The sequence below is a fragment of the Panicum virgatum genome, chromosome 8K (genome assembly GCF_016808335.1).
Source record: "Panicum virgatum strain AP13 chromosome 8K, P.virgatum_v5, whole genome shotgun sequence".
NCBI classification, from domain to species: Eukaryota; Viridiplantae; Streptophyta; class Magnoliopsida; order Poales; family Poaceae; genus Panicum; species Panicum virgatum.
Window position 1 is genome coordinate 38,566,961 of NC_053143.1, and position 22,911 is coordinate 38,589,871.

Genomic DNA, 22,911 nt, shown 5'->3' on the forward strand with positions numbered 1-22,911 from the left:
GCTTGCTTTTTTTTTACGGCGCGGCGGCGCGTGACACAATGCGGCGAGTAGTGCCCAGATGAGAAGAAGCTACAGCCAGGTCCGGTCCGGGTCCTCGTGCAAGTGCATGGGTGTCCGTGCCGCTAGCTTCGAGCCCGGGACCGGGACGTGACTCGGCGGGGGCCTGGCTGCACGAAACGAAAGGCAACTTTTTTTTATTTTTTTACTGCGGGAGAGGGGACTGGAGGCTGACCAGTAGGCGGCAGGCTGCGCGAGAACCCACGCGAGGAGGAGAGAGGGTGGTGGCCGGCCGGCCGGCGCGCGCGGCGACACCGCGCCCGGTCTCCCAGCGCCCTTTTTGAACGCCTTTGTCCGCGTGGCGCGGCGGCGGCGGCGGCGACCGGCCAGCCCTTGCCTTTCCCCAGGCCCCGGCCACGGCCGCGGCGTCGGCATCCGCGCGCGCGCGCGCCCACTGCCCCACTCCCTACCGCTAGCCCGCTGGTGCTGGACCGGATCAGCAGTGATCTGCTTCATTTTCAAAAGAGAGAAGAAACTGTAATGCCTTTATTTTACTGTAGTTGGAGTTTTGTTTACGCTTTACGGCACGTGGCTGTTTTACGAAGCAACAGTACGGCTTCAATCTCTCTCTCTCAAGTACTGTAGTTCATTTTTTTAAGGGAAAATAGCTAATTTGATCCCTTAACTTTTACGGTTTTACCTTGGGTTCAAATTCATCCTCCAACTATGAACTGATGAAGTACTGAACCAATCTAATCCTCAAACTTCTATTTCAGCTCATTTTCATCACTGGTCCTGTATGGCATGCCATGTTAACATACCTACTCAATAATAGGTGACGTAAAAGTGAGTCAATAAACACAAATAGACTCTTTTATCTTTGATTTTTTTCCTCACGTTCCATGTCTTGTAAAATTTTTTTGGTTCAATAATCAATGAGAATGCACAAATAAATAAAAGGTGTTCATAAACACAAGATCTTAAATTTTCGCTATCTTATTGAATTACGAGTTATTATACCATTTCATTTGATCTCGGTGTTGGACATGTCAAAAATCTTATTCTCAAAAGTCTGGAGCTACTATTACTTCGAATGCTTCCTGTCCGTTGAAATGAATAAAATGTTTATCACACCGCATTGCTTTCTGAAAGCGTGGTATGTTAATGTGTTCTTGGCAAATCGATATGCCCATGGCGTTGCACAGTCGTTCATTAGCGAGATGTTTAGGCGTCTCATTATTATGAGAAGAATGATGACTCCCATATGCTATGCTACGGGCCGTTTACATGATGGTAACGCAAAGACCAATCTTTTACGAATTGAGATCGTAACGATAATGTACATATCTATTCGTACTTTCATGAGTTGGTTTCGGGACTAAACTTTGGTCCTTCTATTTGGATGCCAAATAGGAGGACTAAATAGGGGCTAATTACACAGACAAAGCTAATTATCGATTAAAAACCATCAGCCTTATTAGCCCACTTACACACCTAGAACTAAATTTAGCACTTCTATTTTTACCCACCCAAATGGGAGCTGATGATAATCCACATTTCAGATCAACACGTAGATGTTCAAACTGGGGAGTACCACTGCAAACCTCGAGGGTTCAACTTTAACTCAAGCCTTTGCATCCACAGTAAGGAAAGGTGAACACAAATGCCCACACGAGTGTCACCCTCTGACCCTCACACACGTACACGTACGTTCTCCCTGGAAACCGTGCATTTTAATTTGCTCTCATCTTCTTTTAGTTTTTTCTATCTCTTCTCGTGAGCTTCGCAATTCTCTCAACTCTCATCCTGCTACATGCGTCATACACAAAGAATCTATTCCTCCATCCCCGAAAGAATGTAATTATAGAATCTGTGCCAATCAAACTAGTTTAAATTTGACCAAATTTATACTAAATACTAACAGTGTATATGTCTCCAAATAAAATTATTTTATATCATAAATATTATTATTTTTATATAACTTTAATCAAAGTTCAAACTGTTTAACTTATCGAAACGTGAGAATTATATTATTTTTGGACGGAGGGAGCAGATATGAAACCCACTGAATCTTTGACGCTGGTAGCGGCACTGCATCCACGCATACACGCTCAGTTCCTCGGCCGTCTAAACAACCCCATCCTCTGCTTTTCAGATCCACTCCGATTCAGACCCCAACCCCAATGTTGAGCCACACAAGGAGCTTGCTCCTCCCCAGGGCGGCAGGCCTTGCCAAGTCTCTAGGCACGCACGACACACATCACAATGCCATCGCATGACCTCACCGCGTACTGGCTGATGGATGGTGCTTGATTGTGTATTTTGTATCAGAGAATCGCGCGTGTGTGTGCGTGTTGCACGCGGAGGAGAGCGAGCGAGCGTGTGCCAACCTTTTGTCTGCTTGCGTCGCCCTGTTTGTTCAACCGAGGCCAAGGAATCTTTTGCGTTACCAGAGAGAGAGAGAGAGAGAGAGAGAGAGAGAGAGAGAGAGAGAGAGAGAGAGAGAGAGGATGGCTCATGGCTGTGGTGTGTGCCAGGCCGGGCTCAGGGTCTGAAACGAGGAAGAGGAGGGTTTCATTGGCTGTGAGATCTTGTTTGAGGTTTAAGAGGTTAAACTAAATGAGGTGGTGCAGAAGAGCAGATGAGGAGATAAGGACAGGGGATAGGCCCTAGAGATCGAGAATTCTTTCGCTCACCTTTTCTTTTTGAAGAATTACTGTTGCTCACTTCCATGTGCAGATTTGGCAAGGCACTCCAATCAGTTGTCCATCTCCAAGTGATTTGCATTGCAGGGTCCGGCTGATCTGACAGTGACACTTGCTCCACCAGGTCCCAAAGCTCCACAAACTCGACCGGCCATTTCAAGAAAAAGGAAGGAGTACATTTTCAGCTAGCTATACTAAACAACACCCTTCTGAGTCAGGACGTGTTGAACTGTTTATGTGCCTCTTTATCTCTCTAAGTCTAGAGTCTAGACTTTCAACTAGTAGTAAGCAAGTACGCTTTCCCTGACGTTTCAAACTGCTCCACTAAACCAACTAAAACAGTGCTGCACACAGCAGCAGCTTTGACTTACGATATGATTAGCCAATTACCGTCTGCTCATCTCATCCTCGTCTCGTTGCCATCTGCTTGCTTGCCTAGTCCCGGCACCTCGCCTGGCCACACAAACACCACGCACTCTTTGGACTACCAGTGAACCTCACACACCTAAGCTCAGCTCACCTCAGCTCGAGGACACTGGACACACACCACTCTGCCACTCCCTGCATGGCCGCATCCGCAGGCCGGAGAAGAGACGGCGGCGGCAACCGGCCGACCGGTCAATTACAAGGCGCCTCAGCTCTCCGGCGACGGCCGCAGTCAATCACCACCGCATTAATTCGTCGTCCGCATGCACGCGGACTATTCCTCGCAGGCGCCGACGGTGACGCCGCCGTGATCGCGACCGCCGCTGCGGCCATCATCGCTGTCGCTCTCCATGGATAGACCGACCGGCTGTTAGCGTGGTTGCGATCGTTCCAACAGCTTGCCGCCACCAGTCGTCTTCTCTGCTCATTCTCGGCCGGTGCTGGTCCACGTTCCAAGGCATGTGCTTGGACTGAGAGCTCGCGATCTCTCTCCAGCAAATTGAGCATTGATGGAGACGGAGACCGGCCGGACGTATACGGGATGACGGTGGCGTCCCTGCATGCCCGGCCGGCGGCGCAGGTCGCCGCCGGGCGCCGGCTAGTTGGACAGTTGCTGGCTTCGCTCTGCAGCAGTGCAGTGTTCTTCTTCAACCTTTTTCCAGATGCTTCATGCTTGTGGGCGCACCTGGAACGATGTTCCAACACCGTGGACGGCTGGACGCCGAAGGGCACGGCCGTTTATCGTGCTCACAGTTCGGTTCAGTATGAAGCCGGGAAATCTGCTTTGTTTAGTTTGGCGCTATTTTGCGCCACCGGATTTGTTTCACACACGACTGATGGCTTGTTTGCTTCGGCTTCGTATGTATACGCAAATCGAAACACCGTGAAGCCTGAAGCAATATTTTTATAAATCCAGGCTAAAATAAATTAGAAATAAGGTGAAACCAATTTTTCTAGCTTTAGCAGCTTTGATTTCACTAGTAAAGCGGTCTTAAGAGAATTCCTCTCAAACATCCTCTTAACTGTTTTTTTTTTCAATCTGTCAATTTCGTGAACAAAAGGAGGCCCAATTGCATGCCGAAATGCTCATCTTTTTTTTTCCATCCGTGAACGAATTAGCGAATTGCGATCTCGGTCAAATATCCTGTCCTCTTTTTTATTTTATTTTATGAATTTGCGATCTCTCACTGAATTTTGGTTCAGGGCTGCGCCAATTTGTTTCCGTTACTGGGCTGCAGGATGGTCTGGTTTCCACCCAACTTTGCTAACTCACAGGCCCAGCCCTAATCCAGAAAATGCTCAAACTACTTATACACAGCAAACCACTCAAAAATAAAGAAATCTACGCTATATGGTGGACCAACGATATTCAGAGTCAATGTTTTCTGTTCCTTTGGTAAAACTGTAAAAGGCAAGATTCTAAAAGAAGTGCAAAATAAGAAAAATAAAAAGAAGAGCCTACGCGTAGAATGACCGCAGGCACCGGCCCAATATGGCTGCCCAGCCATTAGCCCGTTACGATTCTGGCTGGCCCAATATCAGGCAAAGTCAGGTCCACTGAAACGCGAGATGACAACACACATTTCTGGCCTTTAACCATCTGGATCTTTCTATGGACCTACCGTTTTTAGCTTCCTTCCGTGGAGACCCCCTTTTTGCCAGCATCATCTCACCTCATGAGCAGGTTGCCCTACCTGTGTATCCTGTCATTCGGCCCCAGATCGTCGATAGGCGGCCGCTGTTTGTTGTGATCAGTGACAGACTGGTAAGCCATTGCCAGCGCCAAAGCCTGCGAGGAAATGGGAGTTTCTGAACCGATTGCAAACCGCAGAGACAAGTTTCTTGATCTTTAGGTATTAATGCCTGTTTACTGCTAAGACATCTGGTATGTTATGGGAGGAAGAAACTTACAATGTGGTCATGGTCAGGGGGAGCATATATGCCCGTTGTCACAGTGGTTCTTCTCTTTGTGCCACCTTTCGGTGGGTCCGCTATGCTCTTCAAGCCCGTAGGCACCACGACTACCGGCATACCAACAAGGTTTCCGAGACAGACGCGCTCCCAGTCAGTCACGTTGCCGATGAAGGCATCAACGGTGAAGCTATCTCTGACTTCCTTGATCAGCTTGCCCCGTGCTCTCTGTGCCTGTTTGTAGGATGTCCAGGATTGAAACAATAAATCTCAGATCCCATGGCCATGAATAAGCAAGCACCGACAAATGTGCAGTTAAATTTTATTTCTATAGCACCTGTATATAATCAACTGCTGGGACCAACCGTGCACGGCGAAGCTCCACGGGCCATTGGTCTTGTGCCTCGTAGTCATCATCATGTCCTTCCCGCTGCCAGTTGTCGAAATGCGCAAGCATATCAACGTCCATTGTTATGTTCAGGATGGACTGAACTGATTCCACAGTGTAGTTCAACTTGAAGGGGGCCATTTTGACACCTTTAGAGGAAAGAACATCAACAACCTGGTATGCTCACAACAACAGAGCCGTGTTTGAGGAGTGAATCAGGAATGACAAACGCATAAACCGCATATCCATGAACAGACAAAAACTCTGTAGTACCTCCATTTCAGCATCATCAAGATAGCCAACGGTGAGTTTTGTGATGTCGACATGAAATGGATCGCCCAAAGCAACCTCACGAGATGACGGATCACTGGCATCCTTTCCGCGAATTGCGTCTAGTACAATAGCACAATCTACTGCACTTCTGCAGAATGGACCAAGCTTATCCTGGAATTATACACTCAGATCCTCATTACTACAAAGATTGGCACAAAACTTGATAAGTTAACAATGAGTGTTGCATGTAAATACCAAACTCTCAGAGATGCTCATGACGCCGGTCCGTGCAACTGTTCCAAATGTTGGGCGCAATGCAGTTACTCCACATCTAGCAGCAGGGTATGTTATGGATCCTGCGGTTTCTGAACCAATTGCAAATGGAACCATTCCTTGCGCAGGGAAAAAATATACATAGTCATATAGCAGCATATATTTATAAATTCCTAGTTCACATATACAGATTATATAGACTAACCTGCAGAGGTGCTAGCCGCAGGACCTGCTGATGAACCAGTAGAAAATTCCTCAATGTTCCAGGGGTTTCGTGTCCTTCCACCAAACCATATATCATCATAGGCAAGTGAACCTGTAACAAGCTTAGCTACAAGGACTGCTCCAGCTGACTTCAATCTGATGGACAATGGCACAGATGAAAGGTAGGCAATCAGCACTGATCTCACATGATAGCTTAAAGAATGATGCATAACCTGGGAAATGAACAAACCTTTTGTACACGAATGCTTCAGTATCAAGGACTTGATTCTTAAAGGTCCATGAGCCCCAAGTGGTCTTGTAGCGTGGTACTGCAATTATATCTTTCAGGCCATATGGAATACCATGCAAAGGACCTGGTATCAATCAGTTTTGACTTTTTAGCATAACATTGAATAGGCAGTAAAAACTTCAGTTTGAATATCACAATATTCGTAAAAAAGGGCATAACTAGACCTATGGAAAGAAAAAAGGGCATAACTAGCCCATTGATGAAAAAAGGCACTTGTTCGCAGTTTACTCCACAGACTGTTATGCATTCAGAACTAATAGTCACATTACATGAGCAAAAACTTGAAACTACGAACTCTGCGATAAGATGTACTGAGATGATATCCAAGTGATGTTACTTGTAATAAGAAGCTAAATATACCAGATAATATTCCTGATGAAGCACAGGGAAAAGGTAGACCAAAGATATAGCCAATAGTGGAGATAACATTTTAAAAACTGCAGGCAGATTAATTATATACCTAGATAGTTTCCTTGTGCCAACAAGTCATCTGCCTCTTTTGCTTGTTTGTATGCTAAATCTTCAGTACAAGTAACAACAGCTTCAAGAACAGGATTGTACCTAATAAACATATAAAACTTTTGAGATGATATAATCATGAGCCATATGTTGTGTTCACGCAAGTCCTATGAATAATGCATGGAAAACAGGAACGCGGATTGACCTCTTTAATCTCCTCAGAAATACATCTGTAAGTTCACGCGATGTTATTTGTTTTGTCCTAATAAGCTCTCCCAGCTCGATTACCTGATGTTAGCATTACTTATCTTATTCAAGAATAAATAAATTTGTATAACCGATGTGTGACAAGATGGTTCAGAAAACTCACCGACATAAAAGCAATATCTTCATCATTACTTGGACGATGTACCGCAGATGCACGAGGGTAGTCGAAAGTTTTGGCCTCACTTTTCATGCTGTCACCACTCCATGATGATTTGAAAAGTAGAACAGAAGGGTTATGCAATCCACCATTCTCCGAGGTGACCAATTTCCGGTTTTCTCTGAATGCAGGTATATTAAATTCTTTTGCACCATCTTCCATCTCACGCAGCTGAAGAAGCAGAGCAGCGTATGTTAATTGACAATGCCAATACATCAACTTTGTGTAAAGGCTATAAAGAGATCATCGGTTCAAATTTACTTTTGAATCATTGAAGAAATCTGCATCGAAATACTTCATGGAATCCTTTAAAGCAATCGCATCGCTAACTGGTTCTTTCTTCAAAACTTCTGTTGCAGAAATAACTCCCTTTGTGTCCTGAAGATGAACAGATAAGAACAAGATGGTCCAACAGTCAAGAACAGAATACATTAATAGTAGTAGATTAAAGTTTTTAACAGTAGAAAAGGCCATGCCTTCCAAATCTTGTGGTATTTGGAAACAAGAGTATATGAATGACACCTCCCACTGTTTGGCAGGGGCAACCATGTACATTTTGATGGACACACCTGTGTTCCACAATGAATGAACAATAAACTCTTAGTTATGGCCTTTCGAATATGAACATACAAGTTCTAGCTATGTGCCCCTTGAACCCTACAGCTAGATTTAGAAACTGCAGAGGGGCACTTGTCGTCATTAGATTTGGCGAATGACTTTCTGAAAACTGATTATTAAAAATGCGGTTACCTCTGACTAAAGTGGTACCAAACGTGTAATCACTTGCATAAGACTATAAAATGCATAGCATGATTGTTCTCTACCAGTGGATACAGCCCAATTCGCTGAAAAAACTTAATCAACATAATTGACAGGAAATGGGTATTCGACACATTCCGTTCCAATTTGTACCATTGTCACACCTGCAGTCACCTACTGCTAATGAAAGGGGGGGGGGGGGGGGGGGGGCGAAGGAAAGAGAGGCCCCGCAGATAAGAACATTTAGCACACCAATTAAACTAAGCTACCAGGTCCAACATTTTTCGATGCCTACCAGGTCCAAGTATGTTTGTAGTAGGCATTGTCGTTGTCCATGGCCCCGCTAACTTTGACTGCCGAGTTTGTCAGTTTCTCCACATCCTACAACGCTACACAGACACGAGGCGACAAAATGCTTATAGCTGGCGCACCTCCATGGCAATTTCAACCATGTCACCTGCCGCCTCCGCCGAGCAAGCTGCCGTGAACGGCGCGGCGCAATAGCAACATATCCTAACTGATTGAAAGCAAATCATTGGACATTGGTGCCAAAGTTGCTGCAGGAGCAAAGGTCTTGGATGAACGCTTAGCTATCGTTGTTGATTCAGCAGGCATGGTTTCGGTCCATCTCAACCATCAGCCTCAGCCAACACCGTTGAACGCTAGAAAAAAAAAGTTTTTTTTTTTGAGGACAACCAGAAAAAGATACCACATTGAAGCAGAGCCTGAGGTCGAGGACTGATGGCGTACCATGGCGGGCCAGGCGACGGCGGCCCTGGTCCTGATGATCCCGCCTTCGCCCGTATCCGCTGTTGCTGCTGCCGCCGCTGCTGATCTTGCTGCTGGAGGCGCCCCGGCGGCGGCGAGGGCTGGCGTCAGGAAGGCGAAGCAGAGGATTGGGGCGGCGAGGAGATGTAGGAGGCGCTGGCGGCGGTGGTGGTGGGAGGGGAGACGTGGCGGCGGCCGTGGAGGACGTGGCAGCCGCATGCCTGGCACCTGTCGCTCGCACGCGCGCGCGCGGGGTGGAGGTGGAGCCGAGGAGAGAGAAGGGACGGGGCGGCGGACAGGCGGTGGCCGGTCGGGGATGGGGCGCGCAGCTGCAGCTTGCTGCCCTGCTGCCTCTTGGCCGTGGGGAGGAGGAATTTTTGGCTAGCTGGCCCGTCTGCTGACTGCGGAATGCACAGAGGAAGCAGAGGACGACATACGGCGAGTGAAGTCTCACCAAGGCCAGTCTCAATGGCAGTTGGATAGAGTCGTATATTAAATTTTATACCATATTATTATTTTTGCTGACACAAAGAAAAAAAAGAGAAGTTGAGAGTTTCAATTTCATCATCATAAACTTCGGTATATTTATCTAGTTTTCAGTCTTAATAAATGATAATTGTGCCATTAAATTATGCACTGAGACCGGAGGCATTGACTGAAAGGTACAGTGCACCTAAATTCATTATTGAGTGGATTTATTTATGTGGTTTATATGTGGAAGAATTTGACAAGCAACGGACATTTCAAACATCAAGTTTCAAACATCTTTGGCTCTATATAACCACCATGTGGTTATAAAAGGCCGATTTTAACTTTAATCTAAAAAATACATTGAGACTGCCCTTCTGCTTTATTCGAGCTGCAATTTCCTGCAGCTAGCACTACTGGTATTTTACCACTGTCACTAGCCGGTAGGCTGACGTTGACACACCGTGTTTGGTGATGATATAAACGTATCGGATACAAATACTAATAGTTATTTTTTCTTGTTCAATTTCGATCGAGTAGGGTAGTGTCAAATGTATTGAATAAGATATAAATAGATATCTACATCATAAAAATCTAAGTTTCAGTATTAGAATTCAAATAGGGCGTTGGATAGTGCATACTCGGACTCGGATACGGATGGATATTAACCACTCGAAACCAATCTGAACAAATATTATCCGATCATTTACACCCTAGCGCGTGGTGTTTGGTTACAGCTGAACTCATATGAACAATAAGATCTGCTTGGTTGGCTATTAAAATATAAACATACCAAAACGTGGGCATATCAAAATATAAGTATACTTAAATGTGAGCATACCAATTTTTTACTAAAATCTTAATAATTTTAGAATAATACTTAGTTTGATGTGCTACATTTTGGTTGAGTTTGATGTGCTACATTTTGGTTTTCAATCAGACGTGTGCTAAAATTTAAAAACTCCCCTATATTTTGGTATGTCTGTAATTTAATATCCATTTGGTTTGGTGGCGCCTTTGCGTTCCATACTTCCATGGGTTCAGAGGAACAAAAAAAATGTGGAGCTCCTATACATCTTGTAAAAAATGTTTAACAATTTATCTATTTGGGAACATATCAGGTGCAAATTAACCTTTCCGTGCAAACCATGCAAACTTCAATCTGGGCCATTGGATCAACATCCAAGGGGAGGGGCACCAAGGGTAGGAGGGGTGATTTGCAAAAGTGTGATTACCCAATCCAAAGGGCGGGCGGTTAATTGTAAAATTATCCAATCACCACATGCCCCTTGGATGTTGATCTGATGGCCCAGATTAAAGTTTGCATAATTTGCACGGAGAGATTGTTTTGCACATAATATATTCCCTATCTATAAAGCCCAATTACTCAAAAATACAATATTTCAAAAATGTTGAACCAACATTTCAAAAATTTTGATTCAACAATTCAAAAATGTTGAATTAATATTCTAAAAATGTTGAACCAACATTGTTTCCTCATCTTCTTCGGCACCGGTGGCTAGTAGCAATGCGCGTGGGACACAACCGACGGCGGCGGAGCAGCAGGTGGCGGCTCGCTCGCGGAGCAGGCGGGGCGACTCGAGCTCAAGCTGCGAAGCGGCGGGGGCGGGGTGAGTGGCCGGCGGCAGCGGTAGGGTGTGGGGAGAGAGAAAGGAGAGGGAGAAAACTAGGGTTTGGATGTATCCAAGTGCTGAGTTTGTATGTACGAATCTTAAATATTAGAAGGTGGGAAATTTTTTTTTTCCGAAAGTTGTAGAGGGGCGGAAAAAAAGGGTAGCGTTCCTTGCCGTTTTCGGTTAGATCAAAATGGCCTAGACGGCCCACTCCTACGACGGCATGGGCGAAAAGGACCATCAGTGGTGATAGGGCCCATAGAGCAGGTACAAGCCTGGCGCCCCAGATCATCCCCGTACGGAAATTTTATGCATATTTCGGAAGAAAACGAAATGACTACAACATTCGAGTAATTTTCAACTTATATCCTACTCAATTCTGGGACCTATTAAAGCGCGCCATGTATCAGCTTTCTAGTGATAAAAAGTTGAGTGAACTAGATAACAAAATCAACCAATTTCTAAAGCAAACGCAACATAAAAGATCGAGTGAAAGAGCAAACGTAATCAGTTTACATGTTGTCAAAATCATATGGCAAAATCTTGGACGCTGCTGCTCCAGGGAAGCATTTAGGGTGCCAGGTGCCGCCTAATGGTTGGCCGGGTCAAATTACAGTTTACATGTAAGCTTCAGACGTATTTTTCTTTCAAGTCAAGAGTCCATTTTAAAATCCGTTTGAACCACAATTCTGCTTATAATAAATACAAAAAAATATCCTACATAAATTTATTATATCAGTTTTTAAAATGTAACATGTTAAATAAACGAATTTCAACATTTTAAATATAAGATTTCAATATTTCCACATAAGATGTTGAACTAATTTACTTGAAATGTTGAATTGGTTCGAGAAAATATTGACCCTAGTATTTTAAATGTTTTATACCACAACAATATTTAGATATACTATGCCACAAAATCTTTAATAAAATAACAAATTTTGCAGCCGGAAGAAAAACAGAAAAAGAAACGTAGTACCTGTCACCTGGGCCAGGCCCGTGAACTGCTGCCCCGCTCGGCCTTGCCTGCTGCATTTATTTTTTGGTGGAATTGCCTGCTGCATTGGGATGATAGGCAGTGAGACTGGCATGCTTGGTTGTCAGCCTGCATCAACACCCATCGATCCAAACCACAAGTAGTGCATTGAATCAGGTCATCCGGTGAACAAGGAGACCTACCAGAGGTTTGTTGGGAGGCTTATCTACTTATGCCACACAAGGCTTGATATCTCTTATGCAGTAAGTGTCGTTAACAGGTATATGCATCATCCCAGGAGTGGGCATTTGGCTGCTGTATAACGAATTCTAAGATATCTAAAGAGTAGTCCGGGAAAGGGGCTAATGTTTAGGAGCCATGGTCACCTAAATGTGGACAGTTTCTGCGATGCTGATTGGGCTAGCTGTCTTGATGATGGAAGATCCACATCAGGCTATTGTGTCTTTGTTGGTGGAAATTTGGTGTCTTGGCGGAGCAAGAAGCAGCCAGTTGTATCTCGTTCAACTGCTGAAGCGGAGTACAGAGCTATGTCTCTTGTAGTTAGCGAAATGCTACGGGTAAGATATCTCCTATCAGAATTGAATGGGCTAAGAAAAGGCTCTTCAAGACTCATGTGTGATAATATTTCAGTCATCAGCATAGCAAACAATCCAGTTCAGCATGATAGAACAAAGCATGTGGAGATAGATGGAGATAGATCATTTCTTTATTAAGGAAAAATTGGATGATGGAACAATTGAGTTAAGTCATGTAAAATCAGGTTGCCAAGTAGCAGACTGTTTAACTAAAGGCTTAGGAGTAAAACAGTGTAATCTAGCTTGTAACAAGATGGGAATGATAGATATCTATCAACCATCTTGAGGGGGAGTGTTGGACTGTGTATGTAGGAAGGCCCGTGAGCCCATATGCCATGTATGTATATATGAATATCTAGCAAACAATGAACATGATGTTCTGGAGTTTTCCCCAAAACTACATCTACAGTTCCTGTGCCTTCCTTTATTCCTGCGTTTTCATTTCCTATGTTCCAAACAGGCCCTAAACTAAAAAGATTGAAAGATCCAACTCGTTCGCTGTGCTTGTGTGAAATAAAAGGTAAACTATTCGAGTCTTTCGCCTCTGCTATATATGTTCTTTATTGTTGTGTGTTGCTTTGCATAGAACAAGATGCGAGCTCTGACATGCTCACATGCATGCGTGATCGACGCGTACGTACCAATAGAGACCATACGGTATTGTATTCCGAGCGCAGATATATACCTAGCTCAATTGGCACTTTCTCTACAACCTGAAACATGGATTCCTACCGTCCATCTCTCTTAATGAGCTTCCTAAATTCTAAACCATGTCCCAACATCGTTATTGGTGCAAAGCAACATTCAGTAGTGCGTGTGTTGGTGAAACAAAATTCATGTTATCCTGGTGGTGCATTATTATTTATAATTAACCAACGAACTAAGGTTCAAAATAAATCCTGGTGTCTAGCTGTTTAGAAATTTGTAAGTCAGCAATGTGCGTTTCTAGAGACAGAGAGACCAGAAGTTGTAATCTATATCTATAAATCTTATATAGATACACCCCACTAAGGATCATTAACTCCTAATTCTCTCTTTCATGATGAAGCCACATCACCTTAATTATCTACACAGTCTGATCTAAACAAACCTCCAATCCTAATCATCTACAACCCACTAATGATCATTAATCATTTACTTGATTTCATTATTGTCTCACGAACAGTTTTATACATAATAACTACAATAGTGTAAATACCATCATTACTTTATTTTAGTAACAGAATAACTGCAATATTACTAATTTAGTTTCTATTAGGATGGAACAAAACCCTCATTTTCTTGATTCTCCAATCAGTTCTCCTAATTCAGTACACGGTACACATATTCGAGCAATTAATGAGCGAAAGGATGCTAGAAGGTCAAATGTTTATTTAAATATCACAGGTAAATATCTGGTTGAGGACATAACCACACAACTGCCAAATGACGACCACACGGCCATTATTCACTGCATGCATAGGAAAGGGAAAACTATATTTGTATTCTATTTTCAGTGAGGAGGACTCTAGGAACATAAATAAAAAGTAATTCTTCTATTACAATTCTATTTTATTTTCTCAATAATTCTAAATTTTATTTCATAGATAACCACATCTCTATTGTGACCAAGTATCTTTTGATCAAATACTTGCTTTTGTGTTAAAAATAAAACTATCAAAATGTTCCCTTTCGTGACTTTATCTGAAAATAATAATTAAAAATTACACCAAACATCCAGCCGCAACGCGCGGGGAATTCATTTAGTTACTACTAAGCTAGTTGGATTAAAAAAAAACCCCAACAGTTGATTCTATTTTACTACCGGAATAATTTACATTGTTTATTCCAGCCCCCAATATAAGATGTTGCTCTATTTACTTTCTTACACCATGCAAATTGGTTAATTCACCCCTTAGTGCAATTTGTTATTTTTGTTTCTCTTTGTGCTAATTTAATTTCATGTTCAAGTTTTTGTAGGATAATACATGACACTATGTGTTAGCACCTAATACGTGAGTGTTGTACAAACATATGGATTTCGATTCGAAGGTGGCCGGTTGTCACTATATATGGGGACTGGGGACAAGTAAAGGTTCAATTCGCTGTACGTGACGTTCCTTGAGAATAGGAAAAGAAAAATAATATTCGAACTGTTTGCATTGGCCTCCGGCTATGCATATGTTCTCCTTTCCTCTATATTTTGCGTGCGGCGTAGGAATAGATCGATGTGCGCCGTACCTCTCACACGCATTATAACCATGGCAATCGTCGGAGGTGTAATAACCCTACCCAAGACATGCATGGCGTGCACCTTCCCTCCATCTCCACTGCTCCTCAACTGATGATATATCATCAACTGATCTTGATCATCTCATCCTTCCATTTGGGGCTTTGGGCTCCCATTCCGTCCACTCCCATCTTTCGCGTCGTCTGACCAGGGGGAAAAAAAAAGAGAAGAGAAAGAAAAAGAATCGATCGGTCTGAGATGGCGGACACAGCCTTCAGCGTCGTGAGTAACTTGCTTGGCTTCCTGAAGACGGCGATCACTGACGAGGCGAAGCTTCTAGGCGGCGTGCACGGCGACGTGCAGTTCATCAAGGACGAGATGGACAGCATGAACGGGTTCCTGCTGCACCTGACCAAGACGGAGGGCGAGCACGACGACCAGCTCCGCGCCTGGATGAAGCAGGTGCTCGAGGTCGCCCACATCGCCCGGGACTATATCGAGCGCTACAAGCGCGACGTACCGCCGCCGCCCAAGGACGACGGCGACAGGCCTTGCTGCTGGGCCTGGCTGCGCGACCATCTCGACGCCCTCCCGACGGCCCGCAACCGCAAGCAACGCGACCTCGCCAAAAAGTTGCTCGAGCTCAAGGTCCGCGTGAAGGAAGTCGGCGAGAGGCGGCTGCGCTACGACGTCAAGGTCCCCGCCGCGCCGCCTGTGCTCAGGCAGGCGGTTAAGCCGCCTGGCCAGGGCGAAATGGAGGAAGAGGCAAGCAGGAAGGCATTTCGAGACGCACTCGAAGATGACATCATCAAGGGGCGCCGAGCATCATCAGCATTATTGGTGTTGTGGAGATCAGGGCCACCCGGGTCAGAACCGGCGGTCAGCAATGCGATTCCCAAGCTTGCTGACTGCCTCAGATCTGAAGGTGGCATGATCCGTGCTATTCTGAAGAAATGCTGCGCGGCCCCGGATGACGTCGAGTTACTCAAGATGTTCCTCTGCGCTCTATGGGCCTACCCTTACCCGACCAGTAAGGAGCTGGGCAATCTCAAGAACAAATTGGATGGAGGGGGACGGGAGCCCAGGGAGGAGATGAGGATCTTCTGCTACAGCATGCTGTCCTCGCAGCAGAAGAGCTGCCTGCAGTATCTCACTGCATTCACCAAGGAGAAAGAAATCAGCAGGACGAGCCTGGTCCGGCGGTGGGCCGCGGAGGGCCTCGTGGCCAAGGACCATGACAAGACCCCGGAAGAAGTCGGCGAGCGGTGCTTCAACGAGCTCGTGTTCCGAGGTTTCGTCCTCCCTGTCCGCCGGGGCGATGACGCGACCACCGTCAGGAGCTGCCAGCTGGACGGCTCCATCAGAGACTTCATCCTCGGCATGACCCAGAGCGAGAACTTCCTGGCTGAGCTGCCGTCTCACCTCCAGCGCCAGCTTCAGATCAGAGAAATAGTTCTGCAGCCACGGCCGCCGCCGGAGCAGATCCAAGCCGATGGTTGGTGTAACAACATCGTCGGCCGGCGGCGTGCCGCTGCTGCAGGATTACTCTCCTGCTGCTGTGGCACCAGCGGCGGGGACACAGCAACATCAGAATTGTTGAAGGATCCCATGGATGAGCTGGTGCTTTTCCTCAAAACAAAACTCCCTGAAATGTACCGGCTGAACGTGCTGGACCTAGGAGGCTGCAAAGGCCTCAAGAAGCGCCACCTGGAGAGCATCTGTCGCAGTCGCACCGTGGGTTTGCTCAAGTATCTGAGCCTCCGGAACACAGATGTCTCGCAGCTTCCGGAGGCGCGTCACATGAAGAAGCTCGAGCACTTGGAGACACTGGACATCCGGGGAACAGATGTCCCAGCCGGCGACTTGAAGGACCTCATCCTGCCCAAGCTGAAGCATCTGCTCGCCGGCCGTTACTCCTTCACGGCCGGCGGCGCTGACGCCGGCACGTCCAGGACGTTGGCCGAGGTGTCCATCTCCACCGTGCAGATGCCTCGCGCAGTCGGGGCCATGGCGGACGTGGAGACACTGTCCCGATTCCAGGTCTCCGGCGACGGCGCGGAGCTGGAAGAGGTTGTCAAACTGCTGCGTCTGAGGAAGCTTGGCGTCGTGGTCGTCCGTGGCAACAGCACCACTGCGAAGCATCTGTGCCATGTAATGAGCAGGTTGGGCGAGCACCTGCGCTCCCTGTCAATCTGGGTGGAAGACGACGGCAGCGGCCGGGCTCTTGACATCTCCGTACAGGTTCAGGCCACCTCCTTCCAGGCTTCCCGTTTGGCCCTCGAGAACCTGGATATCAAGGGGACAAAGATCAGTGTCCCGTCATGGATCCAGGAGGCCAGCCTGCTCGCCAATATCACCCTACACGAGGCCACTGAAATGACTGAGGAAGATCTGAGGAGGCTCGGCAACGCCCCGGGCCTGCGCTGCCTCAGGCTCCGCCGCAGCTCGTTCGGCTCGCGCGTGCTCCGCTTCAGGAGCGGCCAGTTCAGGGCTCTCAGGTTCCTGGTGCTCGAGGGCGAGGCCATCACTAGCGTCGCCTTCGTTGACGGCGCAGCTCCTGTCCTCGAGAGGATCACTGTCTGGGCGTCGGGCAGCTTCAACTACGACGACCTCATCGCTGGGGTCATCAGCAGCCAGCTTCCAGGTCTCAAAGCGATTGAGCTCAAAGGCAACGACTTCAACCAGAAGAAGCTCGACACGTGGCAGAAAGATCTAAAGAAACATAAGAACCGTCCCAGCCTCGTCGTTTAGGTACCAGCTTGATCGATTGCTATTACAGGAGAGTGGTCAATTTAAAAAACGCCCTTGTGGTTTGTGTGTGCGCGCGCTTGTGTGTGAGTACATGGACAGCATGTACATGCTTGTAATAAAATCTGCATGACCTGCGCAGAGGTGCATGCGATGCTCGGCGGCTGGCTAGCTAACGTGTGTTCCTAGCAAGCTGCGTCCTCGTGAGTTGTTGTGTCGTGGTTTGCGGTGTGTGTGTGTGTCTCTCTGTGTATATTGTGCCAGGTGTGAATCATGTACTGTACTGTACACAGTGTGTGTGTGACTGTGTAATATGTATATATGTGGTGTGATGATTGAGTAAGGGCAGCCCGAATGGTGAATTTGAGATGGTTTCCATAGTTTTAAATAGAGTGACACATCAGCGAAAAGCTGGGTTGGCAAGAGAGTTAATGTGGAGAGAGAAAGAAATAATATCTTCGTGGAGAAACCATTTCTTCCGTGCAGACCTATAGTCAGTTTTATGATGAGTGATCGATCAACACTTGCGCATTTCGGTGGTTCGGTTGGTGCATGAGTGTGTTCACTTTATTTGTAATGCATATAGCCTCCCGGAGGCCTGGACGGAGTTTGTTGATGTCAGCGTGGAAGCAGGACCGCCCCGGTGCGAAGCTGTCCTCCTCCATCGGACTACATATGATTGCTGCTCAGCTTCTTCTCCACCTCGATGCCACAGCCCACAGGCAGGGACACAACATCAAGGAAACGCCCGTGTCCTGCTGAGTGCGTGCTGCATCGCGGAATGGAGGTGTGGCACATACGCAGCCCATAGGGCTGCCACTGAGATAGTGAGGTGAGGCGGCTTGTGTTCCTGCAGCGACGCTGGCCCTGGTTGACCATTGCCAACGTTGGGCGGCGCGTGCACGCATGCGAGTGAAGACGGTGGTGGGGATAGGATGGGCGTGAGTCTCACAAGATCCGGCGCTGGGCTCAAACGGGCCAAGCTAACCTTCGAGCTGAGAAAACACGCATTGCGAGTACATAATATAGGTTGTTGCCTTTCGTTCCTACATTTGAGACGGTCTAAGTAGTTATTTTGGATATCCTTGCAAGTAGGATGCTGTTCATAGAGTTGTTCGAGGAGTGTTTTTCTGAAAAAAAATTCTAAATATGAGAATAGGAGGTCTCTTAGAGATGTTCTTGTTGAGTTGTTTTAGCCCAGCCCATATCAGTGTGTACATATACAGCAAAGAGATACTATGGAAGATGCTAGAATATCCTTTTCTAAACAACATGGTAACAGAGCCCAGGTTGGGCGGCGAGCCGGCGACCTTGGTGACGACGGTGGAGGACAGGAGCAGAGGAGCTAGCTGCCTGGTGGGAGAAGGTGAAAGGGTGAGCACGAGAGCTAAAGGTGCTTCCTTGCTGTAGGTGGAAGGAGCTGCAGTGGTAGAAACAGAGGAGGCGAGTTCACGGAGGTGTGCTTGTGTTGGGTCGGCTGTGAGCCTGTGATTGAGCCAGCGGCACGGCAGATCTGAAAATTGAAGGTACGGGTGCTATTCTGCTGCTGATTTGCTTTACGGGGAGAGTGGTGAAGAGCACAACCGTGTGCTCGTGTGTGAGCTGCAGAAGGGAAACAAGGGGAGTTCCTTTGTGCATTTTGCTACCTGGTGAGCCATTTGGAGAGAAGAAGGCAGCTCGTATGTTGCTGGTTGTTGTTTAGAGAGGAAACCTTGTGACCTGTGGGGAGAAATTGGTTTTTCTGCTGCCTAACAGGGTCTGTAGAGGAATCAAGGGGGAAGTGAAATCTGTTGCATTATCCAGAGTGATGTACTCTACATTCTTTGGAAAGGAAACAGAACGAGAGGGAGCTTGGTGTTTTGTGACTGGTTGGGGAGCACAAGCAGTCATTTGGTGGGAGCACAATGGCCGAGACCAGAAGAATTGAACAGGTGTTCGAGACTTGTAGAATTGTTCACAGCAAAAGAGTTTGAGAAGATGGCGCAATTTTTTTTTTTTTGGCAAAATGTTCCGAACTAAGGGTCTACTTGGTTGGTTGCCAAACTTTTGGTAGGCCAAAATTTTGGCAAATTTGACCATATTTGAATCTAAACTAAAAATCATGTAAAAAACAAATTTCTCATTCGGATGAGTTATTTAGGGCCTAAAAAACCCATGAACATTAAAATTTTATTGTTTAACTAATTTTTTACCTAAATTCAAACATGGTCAAATTTGCCAAAATTTTGGCCTGCCAAAGATTTGGCAACCAACCAAGCAGGCCCTAATATCAGCTACTACACAGCCTAATCAACAGAACAGTTCCTCGAGAAGAGAGCAGAGATCAATGGTTCTTGGCAACCTCGTCAACCTTGCTCGTCCTGCCATGGGCATATCTTTTGATCGGGAGCACTGTCTCATTCAAGAACGGAAGAGGGGAAAACAACTTGGAATTGGTACCTAGATCCAAAGGAAGGTGGTAAGTTTTTCAATGTTGCTCCAGACAGTAGGTTTGAATCTTTAACTTACGAAATTGCTGCAATTCCCAGGCTGGGGAGCGGGTCTACGTCGCCCGTTAACCCGTTAGCTGTCTGATCCACGAAGCTTTCTGTCCTGGCCGTCGGATCCGAGTTGGGTCGGGTACCAGACCCGCGGATCCTCTAGAAGCACCTCGAGCGAAGTTGCCTCCCCGAGTCCCCGGTCCTGCCTCGCCGCCTCCACCCGTGCCTCGCCGCCTCCGCCCGCGAACTGGCCGGCTCGCGCCGCCGTCCCCGGCGCCCTCACCGTAGGCCCGCGCCCGGCCCGTGCCTTGCTGCCCTCTTTGCCCTGTATCGTGGCCGCTGACCCGGTCCCCGCCCCCGGTCCTCTGCCTCGCCGCCTCCATCCGTGCCTCGCCGCCTCCGCCCGAGAACTGGCCGGCTCGCGCCGCCGTCCCCGGCGCCCTCACCGCAGGCCCGCGCCCGGCCCGTGCCTTGCTGCCCTCTTCAGTGCCCTGCATCGTGGCCGCTGACCCGGTCCCCGACCTGGCCCGCCACCTCCGGCCACGGTCGGGACGGTTCTGGCCGAGGAGAGCGCCCCGCCGCGTGCCACGCCGACGGCTCCCACCTCCCCTGGGCGGCGCCCCCATAAGTTGATGCCCAGGGCACGCCATGGAGGTCAGAGATGCCGCGGCTAGGAAGTGCGGCGACAGCCTAGTCCGCGCCGGGCTCCTCCCTTGCAGGCTGCAGCAGTTACCTGAACAGCACGATGGCATGGTGCCTGGCTGCTGCCTGAGTCAAGCATGCACGATACGCTGCAGCACCAGGAGGAGTAGCTGCAAGACGACGTTCAAGAGCCGCACATAAGGTGCTCGACGAAATTTCACTGTTGTTGCAGCTGCCTGCCTCCTTGTTCTACACTCTATCCCTCATTCAATCCATAATGGGAAATCGTGGTGAGGTGAGCCTGATCCTACATGCTTTGAAAGAATACTAGGTAGACAGCGCGTCTCGCCGCGCCCGTCAGGTTGGCGGGATCAGTGTCCATCGGTTGGGAAATGTCAGTTAGTTTGTGTCGATTTGGTGCGTTTTCGTAGCCGTTCCGTACCGAGGCTCTGGAAAAATGCGCGGAGCACGTCTCTTAAACCAGAGCACCTGACAGCAGGGCAGTCACAGTTGTGGACACAGGAAGCAGTGCAGATTTCATAAAGGGAAGGAATTTCAGAGTCATGAAGAACAAACAAGGCAATCAGGAACTAATAGGCCATGTAAAAAAACATAGCACACCGGAACTAATAGGCCATGTAAAAAACCAATTAGGAATATTCTGTATCTGTAGGAACTAACCCAAACAGGGCTGGCAGGAAATAGGATGCAGCCTAATCAGGCATTCAGCATTGTAGTCGTAGAATTCATAAAGGGAACGATTTCGAGAATCTCAGGCCAAGCAGGAAGTCAGATATGGGCAACATATCAGCCTAACATACTATAGAGGAACTAATAGAGTCATCATACAAAAATTATTAGCCAGAGTACACATCTCTGTATGAACGAACCCAAATAGGGCTGCGAGGAAATAGGGTACACAAAACCCAGCACTACAGTTGAACTTGCAAGCATCTGGCCATCCCCATCCTATCAGACTGAACCCGCATTTCATTTTAAGCGTACACACAGGTGTAGGTAGGACGAAAGACAGACAGAGAGGATACAGGAGGGCAACCACAAACCTGTAAGCACGCTTGAGAGGGAGGTGGAGCATAGGCACTGTAAGGACCGACGGGCACCGGCGGACATGCAGAGGAGGGAAAAGTCAAGCATACATCGAAGCACCCACACCAACAAATCAAAGATTAAGGAGGAAAGTACTGAACTTTATGAAGCAATGTGGCGACCAACAGCGAGCAGTAGTTCGCAGCCTAAACAGAGGAGCAACGGACGGATGCACACGATGAGATGCATAGGAGATGGACACAAACATCAGGCATCGATCCAAACACAGCACACTGATAATGTACACGAACCGAGGTGCGGAACTTACCGGAACGACGAAAAAGCACCGGCACGGACCGCGAGTGACCACCACAGATGATCGGTACAACACCACGAAACGAAAGAGGCATAATCAGAGGGAGGAAAAGTAGCTCTTGTGCAGAGAAACTGCAATGGAGGAGAGACCGGACTCACCACACAAGAAGAAGAGGACGGGAGCGTCAGGCTGTCTGGTGCGGCCGCCGTGCCGCCCAACCAGCGGTGAGGCACACCCCCAGTTCCGAGCTAATCCTGAGGAACGAGAGTACTCTATTCTGTTTGTGATAAGTGAATTGTCAACCGTGCGGTGTGATCGTGCGCTTGGTCTTTGGATTGCAGGTACACGGGCGTCGAGTGTCGACGGGGAGCTGCCGTGGAGGTGCTGTGATCGATGGACCGTGCGGTGGGCGGCGGTGAAGGGCAGCCGGGACCGGAGCTCGTACCGGGCGGCAGCTGTGGCGTCCACTCCTGGATCGAGGGCGCAAGCGGCGACGGAAGGCGGATTTCTTGGTTTGCGCCACAAAACCAAGGAGGCGGACGGCGGTTGAAGACGCCAAGTCGTGGAGGCACGGGCGTCGGTCTCGGGACTGACGGAGGCGATGGGCGTCGACGGCGTTTAGGGCCTCGCTGCGGGCGAGGAGGTGACGGGCGTCGGGCGGCGTCTAGGGCCGTCAGAAGGCCGAGGCGGGAACGGCGTCTAGTTTGCGTGAGGTTTTGGCGGTTTTCTCAAAACCGGCCACCTACCCGGATTTCGCGGACCCTCCAAAACCGCGGACTGGATCTTCATCAAGACGGCGGCATCGTGGAGAAGACTTCGTTCCGAAGAAAGAACCTCGGCTGTCGGATGAGATCGTGTACAGGGGGTGCTGCAGGCCAACCGGTCTGACCGGTCCCTA

At 47.8% G+C, this 22,911-nt stretch overlaps 2 protein-coding genes and 1 long non-coding RNA gene across 4 annotated transcripts; 1 reads left to right on the top strand and 2 right to left on the bottom strand.

Moving 5' to 3' along the window:
- Positions 1 to 4,456: 4,456 nt before the first annotated feature.
- LOC120644585 (glutamyl-tRNA(Gln) amidotransferase subunit A-like) lies at positions 4,457 to 9,358 on the bottom strand. Of its 2 annotated transcripts, XM_039921233.1 has the most exons (13): positions 8,880 to 9,320; positions 7,847 to 7,939; positions 7,632 to 7,748; positions 7,317 to 7,541; positions 7,152 to 7,234; positions 6,948 to 7,048; positions 6,428 to 6,551; positions 6,179 to 6,333; positions 5,956 to 6,092; positions 5,701 to 5,871; positions 5,377 to 5,601; positions 5,040 to 5,273; positions 4,457 to 4,917 (listed from the first exon to the last, which is right to left on the bottom strand). In XM_039921233.1, the coding sequence occupies exons 1-13, from the start codon at positions 9,114 to 9,116 to the stop codon at positions 4,819 to 4,821; spliced, it is 2,001 nt and encodes a 666-aa protein (XP_039777167.1). In that variant the 5' UTR covers positions 9,117 to 9,320; the 3' UTR covers positions 4,457 to 4,818. The 2 variants fall into 2 exon arrangements, with proteins under 2 accessions (XP_039777167.1, XP_039777169.1); XM_039921235.1 differs by lacking the exon at positions 7,847 to 7,939 and having other exon boundaries at positions 8,880 to 9,358.
- Positions 9,359 to 14,848: 5,490 nt separating this feature from the next.
- LOC120644584 (disease resistance protein PIK6-NP-like) lies at positions 14,849 to 17,753 on the top strand. Its single transcript, XM_039921232.1, has one exon. It carries the CDS (start codon positions 15,039 to 15,041, stop codon positions 17,529 to 17,531), a length of 2,493 nt encoding a protein of 830 aa, XP_039777166.1. The 5' UTR covers positions 14,849 to 15,038; the 3' UTR covers positions 17,532 to 17,753.
- Positions 17,754 to 21,446: 3,693 nt separating this feature from the next.
- Positions 21,447 to 22,158, bottom strand: LOC120644586. Its single transcript, XR_005663831.1, has 3 exons — positions 22,026 to 22,158; positions 21,859 to 21,903; positions 21,447 to 21,751 (listed from the first exon to the last, which is right to left on the bottom strand). It is a non-coding gene; the product is annotated as an uncharacterized LOC120644586 (long non-coding RNA).
- Between the last annotated feature and the right edge of the window lie 753 nt (positions 22,159 to 22,911).